The sequence below is a fragment of the Strix aluco genome, chromosome 12 (assembly GCF_031877795.1).
Source record: "Strix aluco isolate bStrAlu1 chromosome 12, bStrAlu1.hap1, whole genome shotgun sequence".
Lineage (NCBI taxonomy): Eukaryota > Metazoa > Chordata > Aves > Strigiformes > Strigidae > Strix > Strix aluco.
The window spans coordinates 24,479,205-24,506,038 of record NC_133942.1 but is presented as its reverse complement, the minus strand read 5'-3'; the positions used below and the strand labels follow the sequence as shown (position 1 = coordinate 24,506,038).

The 26,834-nt window shown below is 40.9% G+C and overlaps 2 protein-coding genes across 4 annotated transcripts in view; one reads left to right on the top strand and one right to left on the bottom strand.

Annotated features, from left to right (window-relative positions):
• Positions 1 to 1,463: 1,463 nt before the first annotated feature.
• On the top strand, positions 1,464 to 14,729 carry LYSMD2 (LysM domain containing 2). Its single transcript, XM_074837927.1, has 3 exons — positions 1,464 to 1,806; positions 6,997 to 7,334; positions 13,955 to 14,729. The coding sequence occupies exons 1-3, from the start codon at positions 1,609 to 1,611 to the stop codon at positions 14,004 to 14,006; spliced, it is 588 nt and encodes a 195-aa protein (XP_074694028.1). The 5' UTR covers positions 1,464 to 1,608; the 3' UTR covers positions 14,007 to 14,729.
• Positions 14,730 to 17,530: 2,801 nt separating this feature from the next.
• The window catches only part of SCG3 (secretogranin III), a 29,242-nt gene continuing 19,938 nt past the window's right edge, over positions 17,531 to 26,834 (bottom strand). For 2 of the 3 annotated variants that reach the window (XM_074837924.1, XM_074837926.1), the window contains 2 exons: positions 25,071 to 25,151; positions 17,531 to 20,835 (listed from right to left, as the gene is read on the bottom strand). In XM_074837924.1, the coding sequence (XP_074694025.1) occupies positions 20,717 to 20,835; positions 25,071 to 25,151 (200 nt within the window). In that variant the 3' untranslated portion in view covers positions 17,531 to 20,716. The remainder of the gene's footprint in view (positions 20,836 to 25,070; positions 25,152 to 26,834) is intronic. The other variant, XM_074837925.1, reaches the window with a different exon arrangement.

Here is a 26,834-nt window from a genome sequence, read left to right as displayed (position 1 = left end):
ACCACACCAGAAGTTTGTTACGCATACACCGCTTCCCAGAACCCCAGTGTGGTTGAGGTTGGAAGCGACCTTTGGTGGGCATCTTGTCCAATACCCCTGCTCAAGCACAGTCACCCAGAGCAGGCTGCCTTGGGCACTTCTTGGTATTTTGGTGCATACTGTGCCTGTAGAGAATGCATTCATGTGCACCATCTACACGTACCACAGTTTTTCTTAAAAAGCTCCAGTTCAGTAATAATGGTTCAGCTTTCAAAGAAAGCCTATACACAGGTCTCTTGGCAAGAAGCACTCACTTAAAACAGTTATTACATTTATTTTAAAATAACATGGATATTCCAAGATGTAAGTTATTAGTCAGGAAATCTACTTTTTTTTTTTTCCTTAAATGAGTTTTCATAAAATCACAGAATCATTCAGGTTGGAAAAGACCCTCGGGATCATCGAGTCCAACCATCAGCCCAACTCTACAAAGTTCTCCCCTACACCATATCCCCCAACATCTCATCCAAACGACCCTTAAACACACCCAGGGATAGTGACTCCACCCCCTCCCTTGGCAGCCTATTCCACTGTCTGATCACTCTTTCTGGGAAAATTTTTTCCTAATGTCCAGTCTAAACATCCCCTGTTGCAGTTTAAAGCCATTCCCCCTTGTTCTGTCACTAATCACCTGTGAGAAGAGACCAGCACCAACCTCTCTACAATGTCCTTTCAGGTAGTTGTAGAGAGTGATGAGGTCTTCCCTCACCTTCTCCTCCTCACACTAAACAGTCCCAGCTCCTTCAATCGCTCCTCACAGGATTTATTCTCCAGGCCCTTCCCCAGCCTTGTTGCCCTCCTCTGCACTCACTCCAGCACCTCGAGATCTCTATCTTTCCTGCTTCTTACTGTTCTAATAAATTTGGCATAATCACTACACTTTTACATCCGTGCCCTTATGCCATAAGTCATTGCTTTTTACACTCTTTGCTTCCCAGTCTCAGTGACAAACTGCGCGCTACCGAGACTCCAGCTGACAAATGGGTTGAAGTCTCAACAGCGCTCTGCGCTTGCTCCTTCCTAACTGCTAAAAGAGCAATCACAAGTTTCTACTAGAGCAGTGAAGACTTTGGGACTCAAGCCCTTCCCTTGGCAAGGGACACCGCCGCCTTGCCGGTCTCCCCACTCTCTGTGCTCCTCGGGTCGCAGGCGCACTGCCGCGCCGGGGGGAGCCTCTGCAGAGCAGTGCAGAGGCCACGTCACGGCGCGTGGAAAGCGAGAACGGCTCCGCCCGGTGATTTTTTTCTAGAAAACACGAGCCCTTTGTCCGCTCGCCCACTCGCCAAAGGCCCCCGCCCGGCCCCGCCCCCTCAGGCGCGCGGGCCCGCCACTGCGCAGCCGCGGCGTCGGGCCGCCAGTGCGCACGCGCGCTGCCCCCGCGCACGCGGCCTTTCCGCTGCCGGTGGTGGCGCATGCGCGGCGGGTCCGCCGCGAGCCAAGCCGGGGCCTCCGCCGCTGCCGCCACCGGGCGGACGGGCGGCGCCTGAGGGGGCGGGGGCGGCGCGCCATGCCCGGGGGGGCGGCGGCGGAGCCGGCGGGGAGCCGCGGTCGCTGAGGCGCGGCGGGAGCATGGCCGAGTCGCTGCGGGAGGAGCCGCCGGGCGGGCCGGAGTCGGAGGCAGAGCTGTCGCAGCGGCTGGCCCGTACCAAGGCCCGCTCGTACGGCAGCACGGCGAGCGTGGCGGCGCCGCTGGCCGAGCGCTACGTGGAGCACCGGCTCAGCGCCGGGGACACGCTGCAGGGCATCGCCCTCAAGTACGGCGTCACGGTAAGGCGAGCGCCGCCGCCGCGGCCTGCCGACCCGGGGAGCCAGCAAGGCGGCGGGGCGAGCCGGGGAAGGGGCTCAGCCCCGCGGGCTGCGGGGCTGGTGGCCGCGGTTGGCTCCCGTTGTTAGGCCCGGAAAGTAACGGAGCCAGGGGCAAGAGGCACTGGAAGTGGAGAACGGCCGAGAGATGACAGTATGAAGTTGTTCCACAGGGCACTGCCTACCCATAGCGGGCAGAAAATTCAGTTCTTACCGCGGACAGGGTGGGTTTAGTTTTGGTGTTTGAAATGCTGAATCTTATGCTCGGAGGGGTCAGCGCCCGGTTCTGATGGTAAATGGCTGAAGTTCTCACTGCCCGAGACAGGACACACGGCCTTGTGCAACACGGGCTTGAACCTGACTACTGCTGGGTTGGCAGGACTGGCCGGTGGCCTCTAAGAAGGGAGATGTACTTGCTCCCCCCAAGTAAGCCTGTGCTCATATGACAATTCACCACCACACTCACTTCAGATGAAAAAAGCAATGTAATTAAACTTATCTTGAATCACTGGTTTGAGATTGACACATAGGCTATGACAAGAAGAAAGAATTTTTTCCAGTAGCTTCATGGCTAAAAATTCTTCCATTGTCATCTACTTACCAGCCTAGAGATGATTTGTAACTGGGAAGTGTTGCTGCTTTTCTGCTCTCCCTATGGAGAGGAAAATTGACTTCTGTGGAAAATCTTGAAAGGCTTATGCCAGCCTAAGACATGCAGGGCCCAACAATGGCGGCCAGCAGGCCCTAACACACTGCCATTCCCCACAAGACAGAGCTCACCTACCCCACCTTCATTCCAGCTTATTTGGGGCCCAGCAAGCTGCCAAGCGACATATCTATATGCAGCTTCAGTAATCCCAACATGTAAAATGGCTTGGGGCCAAGCAGCTGGTGAGCATAGCCAGCAGCATGGTGCTAGTACACAGCATCACTTTCACATCAGCTGCAGAGAACACCTTCCAGTTGGGCTCTTTCTAGAAGAGTTACAATGCAGTCCCCAATTCATAGTTCTGACAGGAATCCGTTTCCTTTCTTTCTCTGGTTCCAAAAGATCTAGTAAAGCCTTCCACCAACTTCAGCAGCATTCAGCCTTTGCTGTGAGAAGGGTTCAAAGTCTATTCCTCATGCCTTAGGAAAGATTAAGCCACTTTTACCAAGTCTTGTTGACAACGGGACTAATGGCATTTTGGATTTACATTGGTCCACATTAAAACAAAGTTTTGCTCACTACAGTAGGGGCAAAGTGACCTAGCAGCTCAGTGAATTTGTTTGAATTTTTATTTTTATCAGTTATGGAAAGTGATGTCAAAGTCTGAATGATTTAGCTATGTTGTTCTTCATTCAGAACTGTATTTGCTTGCTGCATTAAGTGAAAAATATGAACAGATTACTAAAATAGTTTTCTAGAAAAAAGGCATTTATAAACACTTTACAACTGCCTTTCAGCTAAAGTGATGTTGTGGATCAAACCTGTACAGTCTGAAAAAATAGGTTTAATTTATGAACCATAAACTTTGTTCACAGTGTGAGTTTAATAAGCTTTTGTTGCACTAATGATGCATTTAAAGTATAAATGCTGAATTTCTTAAACATCTCTTTTGTTATTTGATTTAGTGTTGCTGGTATTCTGCTTAAGAAACCAGGGCTGCATCATTATAGACTTCAGTTGAGAAAGGGACATTTCATGTCAGTTTAACCTAAGAGCAATGACAAGTTAGCTGAAATCAGCCATTGTGTTTCTGCTTTAATGGGTTTCAGCCCAGGGTAGGAATGTATGCAAACATGTTTGCTTTTAGCAAAATGAATAATCTTACATGTTCACACAATGACAAGGACTGACTTCCTCTAAAGAGTCATTACATTTGCTTCCTGTATACTTGGCTAAGAAGTGAGAGTTGCTCTAATGGGAACATCAGAATTATCTTTGGCTGCCATTGCCTCCAGTATTACTGTTTTTAGAAGTTTACCCCAGTGGTTTTCCTCACTGGGAGTTACTTTGCAGCAAGAGACATCCTGTCCAGTGCCTGCCTTGGCATGACATAGCATAGGCAGTTTAAGATGGATGAAAATATTGGGGAGTGGGGGGGGAAGAGAGAGGGAGATCAATGTGCTTTATTTGGCCTCGTCCTCTGCCCTTCACCCCTCTCCCCCACGTACTGTTTATTAATCTTGTATGGCTTGTGTTCATTAGATCTTCCTTTAAACACGGGTAGATGAACACTGGGAATTGATGTTCAGTATCATAGTTGTGGCTCAGTTGGAGTGCTGTTTTCCATCAAAGGTATGCCATCCCTTTTGAGGGGAGAAGGAAGAGAACTATTTGTTCATCGTCAGTAGAAGTGGTTTTGATGCATTAGTGCAGCTTCAGTTGAAGTATTAAGAGCAAAGGCTTTTAGCATATGCTGTCACTATTATAGGTCTGTAGCTAACAGACATTAGTTCTGTTCTCCTAGCACTACAAAAACTAGTGTTAAATCCTGCTCTCCATACACCTATGAATGTATGGAGTCATACTGAGTTTTAGAGGAAGCAGCATATATTACACATATCAAGTAACCTGCTCAAGGCTGAGAGATGTTCTTTTTTAGAGCCAAGTGTTTCCCATTTCATTGTTACTCAGTGCAGAGGTGCAGTCTTCCAAATGCCACAAGATGGTATTTAAAAGGTATTTTAGGAAAAAATAACCAGAGGTAGAGTTACAGTGAAGTAGGATAGAGAACAGCAGTACAGTGCATTATTTATCAGCTGTTGAAACATCACCTTCCAACTCCCCTGTAGTAGAGATCTCAGTTTTCAGCTTTTGTATTGTATTTTTAGAGAAAAGCTCCAGCTAGCATTTTAAACATTTTTTGATAGCCATCAAGATAGACAACTTTTAGACATTTTGACAATTGACATTTCAACTAACATCTGATGGCCGACACAGGTCTCATTACTAAGTCAGGTGAAACTTCCTTCATGCCCTTCAGATGGTGCTCAGCTTGGGAGAGAACTTAGAGATGCACCATATACTGCGTAAGGCTCACTAAAAATAGTTTCCAGGCTTCAAGAACTGGAAGAGTAATGAGCTTCTTTTACTTGAAGTAGTAGCTTACTATCTGACACTGGATATTAGTTATTCAGCTTTTGAAAGTGATTATTAAATCCAGTCATTCCATCATCTTAGCTATCTGCAGCAACAAGTTGGGGTTGTCTTTAAGTAGAAAATACCATTTTTGTGTATTTAATGGATAGAAATAACTTACTGCTGAGCTTTACTGCACCATTTTCACTACTCTCACTCTCCCAGACACCTAGCCTTTTTAGGCAGAATCTCCTATTTATTTTTATGGAGAAAGGTTTCATCAGGCTTCCAGGACCCAAGCAAATGCATCCATACATGACACCAGATCTATAGTGGCACCACAGCAGATACTCTTACCACACAGTGCAGAAGTTTATTCTGGTTCTGCACATGGCCACACAGTCTGACATCTGCACAGAAAAGAAAGACTAATATCTCTACTGTTTTCCCTTGGGTTTAGACAGTTTCCCCTGCTAGTGTGTTAAGTGTAAGAAATGCCCAGGCATGTTAATCCAGTTATTATCCGTTAACAATGATCTTTTCTTTTGCAATTGGGAAGAGCTCCAAGTAGCATCAGAGCAAAGTTTTAAAGGGTTTAAGACTGACAGGCATAAGATGGTAGAGCAATTTTTTCATTATCCGAGCGCTGAACTGAAGATACTTCAGGCTTTGAAGTAGTGAGTGGCTAGTGCTTAGAGCATTCAGCTTTTTCTGGGTGATTCTGCTAGCGGTAAGACTCCTATTATTACAAGACTTACAGTCTTTATTCTTACTCAGTTTAGCTCCATTTAGTTTAATAAAAATGAATAACACTTCTGATGCAGGCAAGAGGTATTTTCAGTTCTCTTTATACTTGTTTTCAAGCAGGTTTTTTGTAAAGTGCATGCATCATTGCAGTACCGTAGTGATTATTGCTTATTGCAATCAGCAGGGGACCAGAATGGTCATCTATCTTTCACTTAGGACTTTTCCTAATGAAATCATGAGGTCACATTATAACTAAAACTTAAAGTCACATAATCATAGTTATGGATTTTGTGCTTTTTTTAAAGCTTGCAATTGAGAAATAGGAAACTAGTTTAACTGTTACTGACTTGGAAGTGAAATTTTGATCAGTAATAACTTAAACAATACTCTTAGTAGGGAGATAGTATAAATATTTACTGGGAGCTTTTCTTTGCCTGTAAAGCAGTGGAATTTCTAATAGCTTCACAGAACAAGTGGGGCTTTATGCATTAGTATACTAAGATGGGGTCATCTTGCTTCTGTCATGAGATTGTCTGGACTGATGAGTAGGTTGTAAGTAGCACTTCAGGTAAAAGTTGCATTAAAAGTATTTAACAGTTGTGGTGGCTGTTACAATGCATTATTACATACATGAGGTTGCTGTTGATCATGGTGGAGATTTGGTTTACCAGACAAATGCAGCCACTAGTCTATGCAGCTGCATTACAAAGTGTTTGATTTCCCCATTCTTTTCATTACCTGACATCTCACTGAAAATCAGGACTTCATCTGAAGTCTGAATTTGTCATATCAGCTAGGGGAAAATACTATAGATGAGGCATACACTGCTCTTCCAAGACTTGTGGTGCTCACTGTTCATAACTAGCATGTCCTAGAATGCTCAAGGTAACTTTATCACCCCTTGTCTGTATTATGCATGCTTTTTACTAGAGAGTTCACCTACACAGGTGCTAGCAGTTCTGAGCCTTACTCTAACAGAAATCCAAATCAGCAGCACTTTTGAAATAGAATTTTTATTCTTTGAAAGTTGTTCATGTAAGCCTGTATAGAGATTGGAAGACTGTTCAAGAAAAGCATCTTAGGTAGTGCAAGATTTTAGAAAGACCAATATTTTGAAGCCAAGTCCACATGAAAGGAAGAAGGTTTTGAGTTAGCAAGGCTAAGACAGAACATACACTCTGAAATCACTTTGAATGCAAAAAAAAAAATCCTTTCCTGAAGTCATTGTTGCTGCAAAGAAAGTATAGATTTATTGTAACTAAGGGTTACTGTATTACTGCAGAAAGGTAGTACCTTATACTTTGCCAAAACCTAATAACTTACATTTTTCCTATCTTTTTCAGATGGAACAAATAAAGAGGGCAAATAAACTGTTCACTAATGACTGTATATTTCTGAGGAAAACCCTGAATATTCCTGTTATATCAGACAAACCATTACTGTTCAATGGACTTAATTCACTGGAGTCTCCTGAGAATGAAACTGTTGACAGCTCCCCTTCTTGTGATGAAGGACTAGTGACAGTTCAGGAAGAAAGTAGTTCTTCTCCCAGTCCTCAAGAGCCTGACAATCAGCCCACTGCACCAGAAGAACTATCTGCCAAAGATTTCCTACAAAGGTTGGACTTGCAGATTAAGTTGTCCAAACAAGCAGCCAGAAAACTAAAAGATGACAATGTCAGGTAAATGCCGCTTTTAGTATTAAGCATCTTTATCTCATCCTGAAGGCTTTTTAGTCCAAGCCAAACCCTCTTTGTGGGTTCTCAGACAGCATCTGTAGTTTTAATTTGTCAACAGTAAGTCATGTACCAGATTCAGAGCACACCATTAGCAGATGCCTTGATATGGCAGTTATAAAGGCTGCCTCACAATACGTTCTTTCTAGAACAGCAGTAATGTTCCATGAAAGCTAGAAGGCCAGTATTCTCCAAGATGTCTTGCTGTGTAAGTAGGCAAGTATTTAAGCAAACCCATAGTTTTCAGTAGAGTATTAAACCAATGCCGATGCAGAAGCTGATTTGCTGTGCGACGAGGCATGACTGCATTTTTCTTCTGTCCCAGATTGCCTCATAATTGTCTAAATATTCTCCATGTTGCAGTTTCAGTTAAGCTGTCCTATCTCCCTATGCAGTCCCCCCCTTTGTGGATCCACCTATGTAGACTTCTATTTTTTTTCAGTATTTCTTCTACAGCCGGGAGCTCCCACACACTTTACATAGAAAAAGCAGTACCTTTTGACCTCTCTGCCACAGTGGTTATCCCCTCACATATGTAGGCATCCCATGGAGAGTACAGAGAGACTCAGAGCAAGAATAGACTTCAGTAGTGTTTTCCCATGTCCTTGGGACAAGGTTCCTCAGCTTGTTCACAAGCAGTCTCTTGGGCTGGTTGTCTGGCCAGTTTATTCTCTGCAGAAATTGCCTCAGGGGGTGATGCTGAGGTGGCCTTTCTCATGACAATAAAAGGTACGACTGCCAGGGGACTGGTACTGCGTCTCTTACCAGAGAGCTGAAGACTGGTTATGCCTGCAGATATGTACTTTTGCAAATTTAATGCAAAACTTCTTCTGTCATCCTGGTTCACTTCACATACTCTAATTTTTAGAGTGCAAGTAAATATTTTTCATGTTAAGATGATAATCTTTCAGGACAAAATCTATTGAACAGAGAGTCCCATAATTTCTTTAAGAAGTTAAGGGGTTATTTCAGCAACTTAAAAGCTTTGTTCAATAGGCAAAAATTTGAGGGAGAGCAGTATATTGCATTTAGCAATTGGACAAGCCTCATTTGGAGAAATACCCCATAAGACAGTTTAAGATAATTCATTACCTATTGCACTCCACATACAACTCCCCATTGCCAGAAGGACACTGGTTTAGAGTTACAGTCTCAGGGAAGACTGGAACGCTTTCACATCTTCTTAACACACTTGCAGTTATTGTTTTGAGCTGACTGTTAGATACATATCTAACACAGAGGTGTTGACCCAACCGTTAAACTGGGTGACAGGAAACCGCAGTCCCTGCCAGAGGAAGGCAGTTATTTTAACATCCCCTCAACAAAACAACATGCTAATTTACAGAAGGAAATTCCCTCAGACCTTGCTGCACCATGAGCAGAGCCAATATAGTGACACTACACAAGTAGTACACTGCTACTACTAATATCCATGTCCTATATTGCTTAAGTTACAGTTTGGGAAATAAGGGCCTGGTACCAAGTTTCCTCCCAAGGAGTAATGGATACAGAAGGATGAGTTACTTCCCCACCTCCTGTTCAGATTTTGTTAATTATACACAGAGCACAGATTTTTAATGGTCATGATGCTACAGGAAGCATGGAGTACAGAGCTGCAGGCTATCTGCTGAGCAGGATGTTACCCTGAGCTTCTGAAGAGAAAAGCTTCCTGGATGTCTGATAAAATCTTCATAATGTCACCTTCCACCGCACCACCTCTGGCTTTCAGTCATGGCTCACAAAAGCCATCCTTGCCTTGTTTTCTCCAACTGTGTTCACCCCTGTACAGTCTGACAGGCAGTGCCAAAGGACCAAAGTAAATGTTTACTCCTTGCAGAGAGCAGGAGTAGAGGGAGACCATTACCAAAAGCCCTGGAGGTACTTTTCAGCTATGTACCATCAGTGGTATTTCTGGGCCCACGCTGGAAGGTGGCAACATTACTGTGCTCCAGCAGCTCCCCAGGAGGCACCTGTTCTCTCTCCTACCTATACATTTCTTGTCCCTTGCTTGGAGCAGGAGGCCTTGGAAAGCCATCATGACAGTAAACCAGCCTCATGAATATGCAAATCTCCAATTCTTAGAGTGAAAGCCATTTATGAAATTAAGAGTGCTGTTTCCAGCTAATCTGGGTATTCAGATTGCTTGTCAAGGCCTGTTTAGAATGACATGCACCAACACTGCAGTGTACTTAAGTGCTTTTTTGAGAGTAAGAAAGGAACACCTAGAGTTACATCTACTACCACCAAAACAGACATTGGGACTAAGAAGACTGCAAGCAGAAGCAGACTATCAGTTCTGGAACTTGAAGAGTCATAACTTCTCACCATACCCATGAGCCTGATTTGACAGATGGAGAGAATCACACTTTGGTCTCCCTTAAAGCTGCCAAAAATGCATGCACATACATGCACTGATTCTGATCAAACGGTACAGGCAGTTTCATAGTCAGAAACTGTTTTGTGCTACAAAGACAGCTTAAGGTGAATTACATTGTTTAATCATAAGTCTTGCTCTCAAAGGAATAAAGTATATTAATCTCTAAAGTCAGCTTCTTCCCAGCTAGAGCCTCTTGCTGTTAGGTAGAAAAATTGAGGAGCACATGGGCGCAGATTTAGACTAGATACTAAACTTTAATAGCCATGCAGGTAGATGAGCATTAAAGATTATGGAATGTTTGTACAGTTTGTGCCAGCTGCCTTTCACTGTTGGAGTTTATGTCAGCATATGGCTAGATCTGCATGTAATACTACTTTTACTAGAGAGTTTCATTGAGCAAGAAATCATTGGTTAATGAATTCTCCAATCAGGCATATTCAAGATGTAGCTCTAGGTGAGCAGCTTAAGGCAATAAGACCTGGTTTTGTTTTGAGCAAGATTTTTATAACAGGCTAAAAGAAATGCAAAAGTATTAATATAGTTGTTTGTAGCATATGTTGCTAACTCATGTATTTGCATATTAGGGAAGAATATGCATTATTAGTTTTATCCACACGCAGAAGCAACTTGTAATAGTTTGAGAAAATATGGTCGTGCTTTATCTTGCCCAAAATGCTGTTATGCATGTTTCAGGATGCCAAACTGAAGTTAAGTTTAGTAGTACTTTTTGTATCAGATAGTTGAACACCAGAGGTCTAATGCCAGGTCTTTACAGAGCCCCTAGTATTGTAGGGTGGTACTGTGGTAGGCTAGAACACTAGGGCCATATACTGTGCTTCTGGATCAGGTCACATCTTTCTGCATTTGCCTATAGTGACTCATTTTGAAAACCTTGTAACTGAATAAAGCCACTCTAATTGCTATTGCTTATACGAGCCAATATAATTAACTGGTGTGCAGCACTGGAACAGAACCATATATTGTCATCTGCTCAGTTGCCTTGACCCGAACCTAGGAAAGAGTAGAGTGTTGAAGCATTCGAAACTGATAATTGAGTTAATTTGCCCAATAATTGTTCACCATCATTGGCTATCAGCTAAGAAAACAGATACCTCAGTAAAGGAGGCTGCCTGTGGAGAATCCTGTTTTGAGACTTTCAAAAGCTATTAACTCACAAACTCAGATTGCTGCCTTGTTTAATTATGGATTCTATAAGCATCCAAGCGTTGGATTTGAGTTTACTTGTTGACACTCAGGTGCGCTTGGTCTTACAGAAGTGCTTATTAGCATTTTTTATTGTGGCCTGATGCATACAATAGCTTGCAGTAGATGTCTTTCAGCTCTTGTAACCTGCAGAGCAAAGTGGCAACAGCCAACAGGAAGAGACAGCACTACGAAGCACTGTAATGCTCTGCTGTTCATTTCCCTTCACCTGAAGGAGGATGTTGCAGTGATTTACTACTTTGCTATTTTAAGCATCTTAAAGTGAAGAAAATTGTTTGGTCATTAAACATATACACAGTACCATGTTGTTGCTTGTGGGCCATGGGCTAGAGCTATTACTATGTAATTATTTCGTACAAAGCTTGACTTGGTTTTAAGCCATCAGAACAGACTTGTACTTGCTATGTACAGTCTGAAGATCTACATTAGTAATATTTTCTGGCCATTACCTTGGTTTGGAGTGATGCTCTGTAGACCTCATCACATAGCCTAGTACTACAGCCTTGGTCAGAATCTGTTCTTACCAACCCTTACTTCCAGCTACAGCACGCCTGAGCCTTGGTCAGAAATCTGTTTTGCACATTACAGCCAGTCACTGCTTTGCTTAGGTTCAAGCATAGTGAGCTACTATGTGGTTCTCAAGTCCCACCACATACAGAAACCCCTCAAAGGTGGCTGTGACTCAAGGGCCAGTCTTCTGCTCCCTACTGATAACTGCCAAGTAAAAGCCCATAGTCCAAGTGCATATTTCACAAGAGAAGTAGAGACCACAGCTTAGACTAGCTGTTTTGTTACTTTGATGTCTGAAGACCTGCTAATATCACTATTTCAACTCTTCAGTTCTCCATATTCACCCCTACTATCCACCATAATCACCTGCAGCTAATTTCAGTGCAGTGTTTGGCTGTTGCCATGTCATAATGGATGTTATTCCTATATTAAGGCTTTCAAGAAAAAAAAAAGACTGAAAGGCCAGTTCTGCCAGCCTCTGATTAGAAGGACGATCTTTTTGTTGTAACTCTGCCACATTTAATTCTCCTAAAAGGGGAAACATAAGACTAAGTAGTACAAAGTAGTTTTCAGTGTAGAGCATAGGAAGCAAGCTTCTCCCCTCCTGGACAGTCTAAGCTCTGAAAATATAGTAGTTCTTCATCCTCAAACTATCTGGAGATTGCTGTTTGCAACTCTGTTCTGGCAGATGTGGCTAGGCACCCATTGCCCCAGAAGGGCATACATCAGAGCTTCAGAATATACTTTTTGAAATATTTAGCTTCAGCCAAGTAGTTAGGTTGAATTTTACAGTCCTGCAGCCCAGTCTTAAAAGCTTAGTATGTTGATTAGGTTTCAATTCTGAAAAAAGTTTTAAGATGTATTGTCTTGAGACAATTTATAGATCAAAAGTGCTTTAGTGCTTATTCAACTACACATGAATTGTTGGCAGGTATTATGAACAGCATCTGCAAATTATAGTATTCCGTGGCAGTGTTGCAATGCTGAATTGATGATATAAGAAAAGGTACTACTTAAATATACACAGATCATCTGTATCTCTTAAGAATCATGCTTGGTACTGGGTCTGTAGCATCACTAATGTAAATAGATGTAGTATGTGTAAGAAAGGCTAAAAATCTGTTTTTTGTACTACTGTAACCACACATCCCTGCAATAACTACCAGCTTTATCCAAAACCTGTTTTTTTTGGAGGTTTTACTTTTTTGACAAGATTGCTTCAAGACAGAAGAAATATTATGTCTTTGGCTTAAGAAGATTATTTTGCTGGACTGCCCAAGAACAGGGAAGGGCTGGGAAAATGAGTGCAAGTTACTCAGCTGCTTGGTCAGCTTGTAGGGTTCTTTCCTCTGACTCTATTCTGGGGGTCTTACATGAAATTTAAATTGTAGATAAATAATCACGTTTAGAAGTTAGTAGGGAAAAGACTGCATGATTGGGGTTTGGAATACTGTTGAAATATATAGTTTTTACCTTATACCATTATTGGACTATTTGAATAACTGTACCTTTGTATGGAGGCGTATATAGTATTAAAAGTAACTGAAAATCCTTTGCAGCTCAGAGTGTAGCAACTGTTAAGTCTTTTTGTTCTCACCAAAACACTAAAATTGGCAGCAGCTTTAAGAACAGGCTCTCAGGAACATAATTTTGAAGCTACAGTAGTAGAAAACAATCATCTTTGGAGAACCTGGCATGCTTGAATTAGTACTGGATGCTGCACTGCAATAGGTTTACATACGCACTTTTTTTTTTTTAAAGGCAATATTGTTAAGTAAACAGTAGGCAGACTGATTCTGCCTGAGGATTTTTTTAATAGCAACACTACTTTGGTTTATCCAGTCATTGCATTAACAATAGCACTTGTGGGTAACTATTAACTTGTCAGAAAATCCAAGTGATCAGTCTCAATATTGATCGATGACCAGGAAGTATACCTGGAGCCCAAGGAGCCCACTCAAAGAATATCCTTGCAGCATCAAGACACAGGTCCAGCTACAGCTATGATGGACTGCTCCTGTTCTTGCCTCATTTGGTCCATCTGTACCCCCTGACATTCAAAAGGCTGAAACAAACCTACAACTGAGCTTGCTTTTTTAAGAAAAAAAGTGGAAAGCAACAGTACTGGAACTCCAGCACACCCTCCGCTTGTTTATCCTTTACAGTATTTCTTATTGATTTGGCACTGTAGTGTCAAGAATAGTTCATTAAACTGTAAATACATTCTGATGCTGTTGAGCTTACACAGCTTTAGTTGTTTTCAGCATTCTGTTCCTGAAACAACATAATGAGAACTCCAGAGATGTGTAATGAACAGTAGTATACTGCAAGTAGTATTCCTGTTGGGCAATGCCAGTCTTACCTATTTTGATCCATTTAGGAGAACTGTTTGTCTGCATTACTGTTGCAACATGGTATGTTCCTGGTCTGATGGTTATGATCATTTTCTTTTTAGAGAGGAGGAGAATGAGGAAGGTCCCTATGCAACTTCTTCGTATCACCAGTAGAAGACAGATGTGGTGGCCTGAAAACTTTCCATGAAATCAGTTCTTAAAGAACTAAATGGTCAATAATTCAAAACCCAAGTCTTTTGGACTCATCGTCTTGATGTACTTAAAACAAGTCATGAATGGGTAATTGCACTGAAATTATGACCTCTTCTGCCTTCCATAGGTTAATGTCCTTATGCTATATCAACAAAGGGTTTAAGCCTTCCAAAACTAGCAATGGCCTTTATACCCCTTCTGTGCAAACTGTAGCATGGTAGCAACAATATATCCTTGAGGTCACCTTTATGCAGGATGTTGATCTTTAGTAAAGATTTTGTAAATACTTGTTAAATGAAATTTGTTTTAAGTATTCAAAAATATTAAATAAGTTTGCTTGTAAATGACAAACTATGAAAATAACAGAAATTGACTTATTCTGCAGACAGGCAAGTTTGCTGTGGAAGTTTTGTCTACTTCAGGGCTGCAGAACTTGCCTCTGAACTCTGTGTGTGTGTCTGTGTGGTTATGATGTATTCCTAGAAAGGGGAATTCAGCTTGTTTTGATTAGTTAAAGCCTTTATGGTTAGACAACTGTTTGCAAAATGGATTTCTGCTATTAAAAGGGAAGAGTTACAGCAAGAGATTTTTCTTTGTGAGATACGGCATTGAAATATCAGATGTGTGTTCTTGTGTGCAGTTATATTTTGTGTGGTTTTAATTTAATAAATACAAAAATACCAACGTGTCTGTTCGTAATGAAGTTAGCTTGGTTCTAGTCTGGTTTTTGTGAAGAATGGTTTGTCTAGTCCCATGAGCTATTAAATGCTAATTTCAGGGCAAATAATGTCCTTAACCTTTACCATATAGCTCACCTTCCTAAACAAGACCTATAAGAACTATTTGATCTAGTTGTGTGGTCAAGAAGACTGGATTAAGCTTAATAAGAGCCACAGTGGCAAGCCTTCACTCTTCTGAGAAGAGGTGCCAGTATTCAAGCCTGCAAGTGGACCCCACCTGAAGCTCAGGAAGGCAGGGTGCAGACTGCATTCACTTGGCCTTGAAGTTCACGTGTTAGCAAATTCTCATTAGCCATCCTAGTTTTTCCTCAAGTATTCAGTAAACTTCGCAAAACTCTTGTCAGTAAAGAATTGCTGGATCCCCACTGTGACAGATGCTGTTTGCTACATACCAGCTTATAGTTTATTGCTCCCTTAAAGCAAAAACCTTCTGCAGTATGTTAAGAGGGATGCAATATAGAAAGTTACATTAATTTACTAAAACTAGAAATAAAAATTCAAAGCTAGACAGGAATTGTTATTTCCCTAGAGCTTGCAGAAGCTTAGACCCGCCAGGCTCATTCAAATCATCTCTAGCTCCGGTCCTAAAGAGGAGGTCTGCGGCAGCACACAAATTAGCAAGGACAGGGAAAGCTTGGAGAGAATAAAAGGAAGCATTGATTTTTCTTGAAGAGACTGGTGAATTAGTTTTAAGTCTTGTATCTTTCTTAAATTGGGATTTGTATTCTGTTCCTTACAGGATAGTAATTTCTATTGTTGTCAGTTAATTTCAGTAGGACATTACCAGAGCCAGTATAAACTACTTTTCCAAAGGTGACCCTAACTTCAAGCCCAGTTCTATTTTATAATCCTACAGAAAATTTTAATTCTTTTCTACCACAGACCTGCTGTTTTAATACCCTCACCTATCCAGCACGAGCAGGAGCAGGGTGCTTTGCTGAGCAGGTCAGAAGCAGAGCTCCCCTTGCACAGCCAGCACACCTCCTGGCAGTCACACGAGGCTGACCCCGCTCCTGCCAGAGCCACGTTTCGCTCCATCCTCCCACAGAGCGCTGCTGTGCTCCAGGGCTGGAGGGCCTTCAGGACAAGCCACAAAAGATCAGTGACACCATTTCCATCTACTTTTCCTGACTGAGAAAGGCACACAGAAACGCAAAGGAAGAAGCAGCTGTACCAGCCTGTAGACAGTTGGGCAGAGACCTACCACTGCACACCCTTCTCCTCAGACACAGGCAGAATTCAGCCCAGCACCACAGCTCAGGCCAGCAGCACCCTGATTGACCTGCAGCACCTCTGGAAATCCCACTGCACCAGCACTCAGCACCGTTAGCATAACCCATCAGAGACACCTAGCCCATCTGTTCCACACAACCATCTTCCCACAGAGACAATTTCAACACCACCATTAACCACAACAAAGGCTGCCTGCAAGAGGCCTTACCTTGCTGGCCACAGCCCCAGAGCAGGTCTCCGCTCCTTGCCTGTGACACACACTCCACACAGTGCCCCAAGGGCACACTGCTCAGCTGGGGGGCCCTTTTTCTTCCACTCCACCTTCTTTAGCACTTCCAGTCCTCTTCACCAAAACCTGCAGCAGCCCCTGCCCTGGGGGGAGGCAGCTCCTTATGGCCCCCAGGCCTCCCATCAGGCTGTGGGGCCTGACGAGCCTCCAGGCCACCTGGGTCTCACAGCTGCTGCCAACCTGGCTTTTGCCTGAGTGCTGATCCAACGGGGTTCTTTGCCCTGGCAGCCTCTTGCAGCGTGGGCAAAATGTTAGATTTTGTTGCATTTAATTAATGCCTGTTCTGGTTTTCAGGTAGATAGATGTGTTGTTTCATAATTCCTAGGACAAAGACAGGAACCAAATGCCAATTTTTATGGCACCCCTTCATTGGCGTGAGGTCCTGTGAGCTGCGTGGCTGGGCTGCAGCCCTCGTGTGGGGTGGCCGGTCGCACACACCTCTGGCAGGCACCCGCTGTGCCCTGCGTCGGCTCAACCCCGAGGGAAACCGAGCAGGTGACCGAAAATGGTGCCTGGGAATAGGATCTGTAATAGATTCAGCATCATTCAAGATGGAGTTTTCCTACTCTGGAAAAAAGGGGTTCTTAAGACTCCGAAATAACTAATGTTTTACATTGTCATATTATTACTCAATAAAATGACAGTTTTCCCTGTACATTTTATATATTGTTTATATATTATCCTGTATATTTTGCTTCTCACTCTACCTTTATTCTTCCTACACTTGTAACTTCATTCTTTGTTTATATATTTATACCAGTCCTACAAGGTGTGGTTCAGGGCTGGAATAGGGCAATTTTGGGCTGAAGTGAAGCACAGAGTGCGGATAAAATTCCATGGTTTGCACCTGTTCTGTGGTGGAAAACCTGCATATTTGTGGTTTTGTTTTTACATATTTCTTCCGTCAAAGCTTGAAAAGTCAAAACCCGAGCAGGCTTGAACTAGGATCTTTTTTAAATGAAATGTGGGACATAACTACTAAAAAGTCTTCCTTTGGGACTCATTTGTAACGTGGCTGGAGGCTACTAAACCCCTGTAAGCCCAGTTAACTCAGCCATCAGGTGCTGTAGTTGCATGGAACATTCCCAGAGCGGGGCATCCTCCTTCCCGCAGACGTGATGAACTCCTATTGCTCCGTGGTGCCGGACATCCTCAAAAAGCTGGGCAGTGGATAGAAAAGATGCATTCTCTTTGACACACAAAAGCAGCCTTGTACTACTGTAGCTTGTAGTAAAGTGTTTAATAAAGTACAGTATCAGAAACAAGAATCTAATAAAAAAGCTCCAAAGGTGAATACCATATATGTTGTTACATTTTCAGTGATAATTTAGGGAGTGAAGGATTTCTGAAGGATCCAGCAGAAATACAAACAACATAGAAACTGATTTTTGTCAATTTAGAACCAGAGATGTGCAAGTGTTGAAAAAACCGGTGTTTCTCACCAGGAAAAAGGAAAGCACTGGCAGAATATGATTTACTAATTATGTACTAAACACACTAGCAGCAGATGTCCAGTGCTAACGTGCTCCAAGTGTTCCCTTCAAACTAAGGACTGATCTGTAGCGCAGGTTGAAACTTGCGTCACTCAGTTTGCTTTTATTTAGCATAAGTCATAGCCTTTCAGAAATGCCGCGTGATTCATCAGGCTGGCTGTGTTTTTACTGTCTAGTTCTGAAAGGTGTGATTTACCGATAGATGTTCATTTGATGTACCAGCAATGAAACCAGTATTTGAAGCATTCAAATACCAAGTTTAATAGGCTTGGTCAGGATGGGGAGTGACTCTAGTGTGAAGAACGTAGGTGAGGTTGCTCAGCTGCCCCTCAGAGGGCTTGCTCTGTTCTCAGCTAGTCATCAGGCTGGTCTGATTGGTCTGTGTATGTACCCCAAGTGATGCACAGCAGCAGGGTAAGCACAGGACAGGTCCAAGGACATGCATACTCCGAACTAGAATCAGGTCATACCCCTTGTTTGGACTTTTTTTTCCTAAATGATGTCATCTATGCTTTGTTGATGTTACAAAATTTGCAAAACTGAGAGGTTAAAAAATACTGTACTAGCCTTTCTGTGGACACAGACTGTTCGTAGTCACAGGTGGCTAGTTGATGACATCTTTCCAGTAGTACCAGACTCCCGCAGAGACTCCTGAGAGGCCAAAGTAAGAACCTAACTTCCAATGAAAATTAAAAATATTGTATTACCCATTATATTGGCAGAAGAAAGTTTGCTTTTTTTTAAAGTAACCGTTGGGGAAGGAAAGCTTGTCCTTTTTGTTTTTTAAGTGCAGATCTTAGATCACTATCACTTCCCCAACTGTAAAGCTCTATGCTTACCTTTCTCCTGATTTCTTTCATAAATCCAAAAATCCACTTTTCCAGTGTGATAGTCACATAAGAAAGTAAGTCACAAGCTGTTGCAGAAAATAACTGAGATCTATAGGGACGAGAAGAAATTCTGTTCTTTGGGAATATTGGCAAATAATAATAATAATAATAAAAAAAAAGATTAGAGGGTTTATATGAGAACAAATACACTGATTCAAAATAACAGGAATTCATTTTTCCTAATTACCTGCAGTGTTTCTAAGGGACTATTTTTCAAACAGGAAGGTTACATTGACTACATTTCTGGATACAGTTTTTAATCTTAAAATAAATACCACCATTAGTGACTGATACTGCAGTTCAATGATCCGTATCAGGATGTGTATGAGCAGTACTTTTTGTATGCTAGAAAGCATTCATTGGCTTATGTATCATCAGTTTTCAAATAGATATGCTGTTACACCTCACTGCTATCACATTCATTTAATATTTGTTACCAATAAGGTTCTGTTGATAATGTTCAGTTGATAATTTATGTTTTGCAGGAATTCCAAAGTTTATACCTCAGCTGGCTAAGAAACATTGCTCAAACCTCCCCCTTAATCTCCAACTGTGCTGAGAAAGTGAGGAAGGAAACGACCTGCCAATTTAACATTTACAGAACTTTGTGCTGTGCAGGCAGTGCTGCAAGTCAGCATCTTCCTTCATTGGCAGGCAGATGCTGACCTCTGCATCAGCTAACATTTTTTGACTGTATCAATCTCAGAAATGTCATGAGCTTTTTAAAAAAATCAGAGCAGGGATAACCCCCATTATCAATGAAGAACCTGTAACTAAAGAGAACAGGGCTTTCCTGGAGTTCATTTAGACAAATGACTGCTGCAGGGGATAAGTCTCAGGATTTACATCTTCTGGAACTCAGTTTAAAATTTGCTTTTCTAAAAACTTTTTTACCTTTGATCTTGCTTTATGAGTTCTTCATGCATAAACTTATCCATTCACTTAAATATAAAAGATCTTATAAACCATTCTTCAGAAACTCTGTAAGTTGAAGAATGAGGTCAACATTTTCGGTTTCGTTTTTCATTCTTTAGGAGGTACCAAATTCTTGGCTAGTGATAGCATATATATGCCCAAAAAATAGTTTTCCAAATAATACTGCTCAACACAGATCAGAAGTCAGTAAACACACCACAGCCTTGATATTCAGAGATGCTGGAGATATGATAGGTTAAGTCTTTCTGAAAAGCAGGGTCCATGTTCCTAAAAACACCTCTAGTTGCAAACTCCCCTTCCCATGCAAAATGAGTTGAATCACTTTCCTTTTTTTTTTCCCCCTTTAAAGAAAGTAATGGCTATTTACACTTATCAGGCTACTCACATCAGGAATTCAACTAATTATGCATGCACAATCATCAAATGGTGCACCAGAGAGAATGTTTATACATGCTGAATGAAGCAACAATGGGAAGAATACAGCTCTGTAATATGGAAGGCAGTTGTAGTGTCAAAGATTTATCAGTTAGCTAAAGACACTATAGTTCAAGTTATAGGATACTACATAAAGAAATAAAAAAGGGTCAAGGGAAAAAAGGCATTAGGATTTAAAAACAAGATTTCTCTATATGAAATCATATTAAGGAAAACTTTAATAGGTAAATTATTTTCAAATATTTTATTTAGAGAACTATGAACTATTTTCTAATAATGCCCTTTACATAGTTGCATCTATAGAAAGCTAGTGGAGTGAGAGCAAAAAGATGTAGCATTAAAGGAACTTTCCAACAGAATGATTGGCTTATCTACAAAAGTAAACCAAACACAAATAATAAATCAAAGAGAACATTACATAAATATTTACCCTATCAAATAGAAATTCAGTGTCAGAATTTGGCGTTTAGGGTGGATTTGTGAGTATGCAGTCAGTGTAGAGCACTACAGCTCTTCATTTCTGCCTAGAAAGTTGTCAGTACAATGTAAACAGAGCATTTCTAGTGATATCCTCAAATTAACAGATCATAAGTCGTTGAGCCAGGAGTGAGGGAAGCTATACTAGTTTTCTACATGTTTGGCAGCCACTAGCTTTTTACAGGCTGCTATATATGCGTTTAATTACATCAGCCTCTTCCTTGTCCAGGATGCCCTTGTCCACATAAGCATCAGCTTGCTGATCAATGAAATCTCTCAGCTTTGAAAGATCATAGTCTGAAAAATAAGAATTCATTCGCACAATGAGTCATTGCCATTATACTGCTTCACCTAAGAAAGAATGTCATTGTAAAGTTTATCCAACAAATGCATTTTATCCAACACGAAGAGAATTCACTACAAGTGCAACTTGCAAAATGAATTTAAAAAAAACCAACACCTTCACGAAGTCTTTTTACATTTCATGGTGCTTTTAGTATTCAAGAGGAATAATCATCTCTTGCTCTTGATTGATTGCTGGCAAATGCTGAAGTAAGAATATTTTCGGGTCAAGAGATTTGGTGTTCTAGTCTGCATGGCAAAAGCTGTTGTTAAAACCCTATTTTCACAACTGTCATGGATTCAAAAGATAGCATTAAATGGACTGTTTCCTATTGAAATCCCAGTAAAATTCCCACTTACTACAAACACCTGTAGGGAAAATTCAAGAAAACAACTTCCTGAAAATAAATCGAAATAATACAACTCTTTACCTTGATACAGAACATAATATCCTGACATGAACAATACTGCAGTGAGTCGTCTTTATGACAGTGATAGTGTCAAAGTAGTCTTTGACAACCTTTGCATGTCAATCTGCAATACAGTGCTGAAAGACCCTCTCTCCTTTTCTGATAGATGGCTGCATCTATGCAGCATGATTCACACCACATGCATTAAACAGACATTTCCTATGCTGGAAAATAGCACTATCTTCCATGAAAATAATTCCGTTGTAGAGCAATCTTTCAAGTAACATAAAAAGGTAACCAACCTATTGTGTAGTCATAACTCTGGCAACAGATCCAGTATATTCAGACATAAACACAATACAAGTTTCAGTTACATAGTCTACTGCATAGAATGTAAAGCTTAATTTGTTAGAATGACAAGTTAGTAGTCTGGAAAACAGTGTCTTAAGGGTTCATAGAAGTTAAATGAATTAGTATCTTTCACAAAAGCAGATACATCCTGAATATTCCAGTATAAATTACTTATTCCAGAGAGAGAACCTTCAGAATATATTAATACCAATTTTGTAATGTAGTCCAATGTATATCATCATACAACAATAAATGGAAGGACCTTCTTTCAAACTGTACATTCTCAACAAAACCGACAATAATGACTTTCTGTCTTTTTATGGCTGAGTGACCAAAATTGCATAAAAATAGAAAGACATTAAGAAGCAAATTAATGCTTGCGATCATTTTTATAACAGTATAAGGCAATTTCAAGCAAGTAATACAGAAAATTGATATTCAAAACTCCCACTTCTGCAGAGGTGTCCTCTCCATATCTGAGTTAACAGGCACTTTGCCATTTGCTGTACTGAGGCCAGGATTTCACGTCTGGGCTGTTACTGACATTACTTGAGAGAATGTAACTTGTTTGTCTCTCCATCCTGTCTGAGTAAGAGGGACAAATAGTACCCAGCAGTTTAAAAATAAGGTTGGGAGATTTCGTTCATGTTGACAGAATGAGAGTCTCCAGTGAAAGGTACCATGGAATGGAAATGAATGGAAGAACAAATACTAAATTAATATAATATCCATATTATTCACATTAAAATTCCTGAGCTTATTTTTCTTCTAGAATAATACAACTCTAAGATCATTACGTGGAGATGTGAAGGTTTAAGTATTAAACACTGCGTATGGGATTACAACCATTAAGATATTGTTCAATTCTGGCTAATTTGTATATCTCATGGCAATTTAATTTGGTTTTTTTTTCCTAGAAATTGATAACTGTTAATTTCTAATACTTATTTGCAACCTATTAAATTGGACAAGTAATTAGAAAAATCAGCTTTGGTTTATATTCACCACAACAGCTGCAGCATTACACTGAGCAATGAAACTGCTACAGTAAATTAAGTGAGGTCATATTTGCATACTCAAATCAAGCTATTTGCCATTGCAATTAATCATAGAATTTACCTTCATTCCTAAATGGCTACTGTTAGTGTTATGAAACTATAAACTACCTAAGTATTTTCTGAAAAATCCGAACATGCTATTTGCATGTATTAGTGAAATGACTCACAGTTATGTTCTTTGGAGACTAAATGCAATAGAACACCCAGCAGCTGACGTCTATTGGTGGGAGTGATGTTAATTTACACAGGAGAGCAGCTGGTCTTAAAGGGCATTGGTTTCAAAGATCAAGCCAGGTCTGGGAGATTACTAAGGAGAGGCCCACAGAGCCTATAGATTGAATATCTGCAAAACAAACTTTGGACACAAAAGCCAATCAGGCCAAAATCTAGGCTTTTGACATGGTTCCCTTTAAATCATCCAGTCCACTCAAGTTTACTCACCTCCTTAACAGGCAATCGATATTTTTAAACTGGAAAAATGCAAATTTACATTTCCAGGGTCATTAGTCATTGAATCGATAATAATTTCTACTGAAATTCATACAAAGTTAAGGATCTACAAACATTTGCCTGAAGAAAACCTAAACCTCTTCAAGTATATTCAGTGAGTAAAACAATCCATGAATAGGGGTGGAAGAGACTGGCCATTCACAAATTTGTGAATCACTTTTCTGCTGTCTCTCAGGTGCTAGCTGGAAGTGGAGAAATGATTGATGAGCACATCAATAACCCCTAATCTTGTACTGAAGAAACTCAGTGCAATGCATTCATGGTTAGATAAGCTTACCCTGCCTGCACTTCCTTTAACATCATCCCAGGAGAACTGAATTAGCATTTTACAAAAATAAAAAGTATGGAAAGGCACAATAAAGATAATGTATCTGAAGAGTAAGAACGCTATGCTAATTCTGTTGTAACTTACACTCACTTTAAGGCCCATTTCCATTGCCAGAGGACAATAAAGATATTTTAGTGCAAATGAAAATCCATCTACGCAGAAAGTGTGCATCTTAATGCATTCACAGGCATATAAAATACTATTGATCTGCAGTCACAGCCATTTTCAGACTGTAGCAGTGCAGAGGAAATGTTACTATGAAGAGGAGTGAGGGGCTGCCCAGTCAGTATTGTGATACAAAGAAGTAATCATGCATGACTGAGATCTAATTACTATAATGAGTACATTGATAATCAGAAACATTTATTAGAATTGGCAGGAAAACTCTTGAGCAAATATGTATGCCTGCTGCTAATTGCCATCGCTGCCATTGTGTGGAAATGATTTTAGAGATGGAAAAATTTTTTAAAAAGTCTTTTCTATTACAGAGTTTCTGCATAGGAAAATGAATGTGTTGGGCTGTAGGCATGCACTCATCTCTGAAATGTAATTCATATGCACTTCAGCTCACAGAGAGGGTGGCTAGATTACCCAGGGCTAATCTCATCTCAGATCCCCCTCTGCTTGGCTGGTGCAAGAAGGATCGTTCTCAGCAGGTGCCAGCCGTACCCCATGGATGGACCCCTCAGCTAGGGACCTTCACCTACAGAGCAGCTGATGGCAGAGACAAGGGATAGGAGACTGGTTTTATGTAAGACCTTGAGGGCAAAAATGATATGGATAAATAAAGATCTGTGAAAAATAAGCTAGAAGTCCTGCTGCTGTTAGCTCCCTTGCTACAGCTCTCACACAGCCCCGCCTTCAAGGAACAGTCAAGTAGTGGGGCAGCTGGCAAGCATACCCTGCGCAGCTGCTTCAGTCACTGCTCCCCCTCTACACAGCTTTGTGTGTGAGAGCTACAAGTCATTAGAGTTGATTTGGGCTGTAATCCAATATATTACAGTGCTAGTGACATAAGTTTGTGTCTTAACTATTTATGGTTATGAAACAAAACTCACTGCTGTTTGTGCTGGCATGCACAGTGCTAGCCAGATGCACTGAGCTTTTCTAGACACATCCAGTCATTTAAAATGCACTTACCTCATGTATAAAATCATAATTAAAAGATATGTTGAACCAAGAAATGAAGTACTAGACAAAACTGATGTACTGTTGCCCACCATGACTATCTGGACAGCACAGGGCTAACGTCGAGCTGGTTAGTCACTGTGTGTTTTGTGCCCAATGGATGTTCAAGTCAGTTTACAGGAATTTGCCATCGTTTACTATTTTCATTCATTGATTTAACTTTTACATAATCTGTATTAGTTAAATCTAACACCACTAATTATCACTATAATCTAGACAAGCACAATTTCACATTACTATTATTTAACTTACAACATAATGCGAAGTTATACAATACAATATAAATTACATGCTTTGTAATGCATATGGTGCCCACCCCAATGTTAAGGCTTTTTTACTTCATACCTTCTTGGTTACCTTGTTTGTTGTGGTTTTTTAGCCATTCTATGTTCTTCCTGATTGCTTCCAGATATGCCTCAGCTTTCCCTAGAGGAAAGGATGAGAGAGAAATCAGGCACTTACATCAATGATTGATGCAGTTTGCTTAACTGGGTGAAGTTGGTCACAGCGAAGGCAGATTAAAACTATTCTTAGTTTCTGTTTAAAAGCTGAGTCCTGTCAACCTTAGTCAGGCAAAATTCCCACAGATGGCTAGCAGGTTTTGCCTGTGCAAGATTAGTCATCCACAAACTGAGGATCATGGCTTTTTTGATCTGTATACATAACTTTTGGTGGTATCTGCAGATACTGCATGCATAGATTAAAGACAATTTGTAGCTTTTTGATCATAACAATTGTTCAGCGAAGATGAAGCTGTTAAGACAGCAAGAAATGACTTAAATTAGACCAAAAGCTTTGTGCATCTGCTCATACACAAAGTGTCAGAAAACTCCTCCATACAGTAGTACTAACAGCATACGGCAAATCTAAGATTGTGATATTTTGGAAAGGCAAGTTGAAATATGGCTACTTATATTTACTGAGGAGAAGGATGTATTAACATTACCATAATACCCCTTGTTATAGCTGAAATTTTAAAGTGATGGATAATTTTGGACCAGAAAGCACACAGGACAGAATTAGTTCAAGGATTACCTAATAAGGTCCCTAAGGAAATATTTCAGCTAATGGATCTTGAATTCTTAGCTTGGCTGGAGCTTTATTGATGTAATGTTCTTACATTTGTCACAAAAAACCCCTAGTCTGATTAGCATGTAGAAGGCTACTACTGCCAACTGTGCATGTCTAGTCCCATTAGTAAGTGGATACAGTATTAGATATACCATCATTTTCGAGCTGGGAGTGCAGAGTTTGCTTTATAGTAAGTTACTCTGTGAAAGAGCAAAGGGAATTGCATGATGAGATAAAGAATTAAATACTGATCCAATCTAAATTTCTAAAAAGCTATTGGGCTGAACATTTTTCTGAAGGTAAAGGAAAATGACCTGAACCAAACTGAGCAGATAAACCTTCAGTAGACAAGCAAAACACATTATTTACCACGTCGCTCAGCTATTGAGAGAGTTTTTCTTTACTGTGAAATTAGACAGCCATCTTGAGCTATTTTCCTCTTCTATGCTCAAATAACCACTGCTGGAAAAAATGCCACCTCCTATCTGTGAGTGGCTAATAGTTTCTATGTCTGCATTGCCCACAGGACTGAACCAGGTGACCAACGATCTACAACCTGCTGTAGCCTTGATTATTGCAATTCATAACTGAGCATGTTGCAGTGAAAACACATGCATCCAAAAAAGTACGAGCATAAAACAGCACCAGGGCAAAACAGATTATAAGCAATTCTTTTAGCCAACTGTCTACAAAACATAGATGCTCACGCTGGATCCTTATCAATAAGGACCCACTGAAAGGTTTCTGCACCAACAAACATCCTCCTTCAAAAGTTCGGCACTGTAAGGAGGTACTCTGTCCCCTGCAGATTTGTTTTGAGATATAGCAGCTGATTTGCACCCCATGAACGGAGCAATTTCAGCTAGTACAGTCTAAAGTAGCATGTGGCATTATGTGTCATGCTGAGGCAACTAGGATAATAAAAGTACTACTGAGCTAAGTTTGCTTATTGAGACACTAACTTACTGTAATAAATTTTCAAGTTATGTAAAACAGGTTAATTGCTGATGACCCTTAACCTCTGGCAGTGAGTAATGC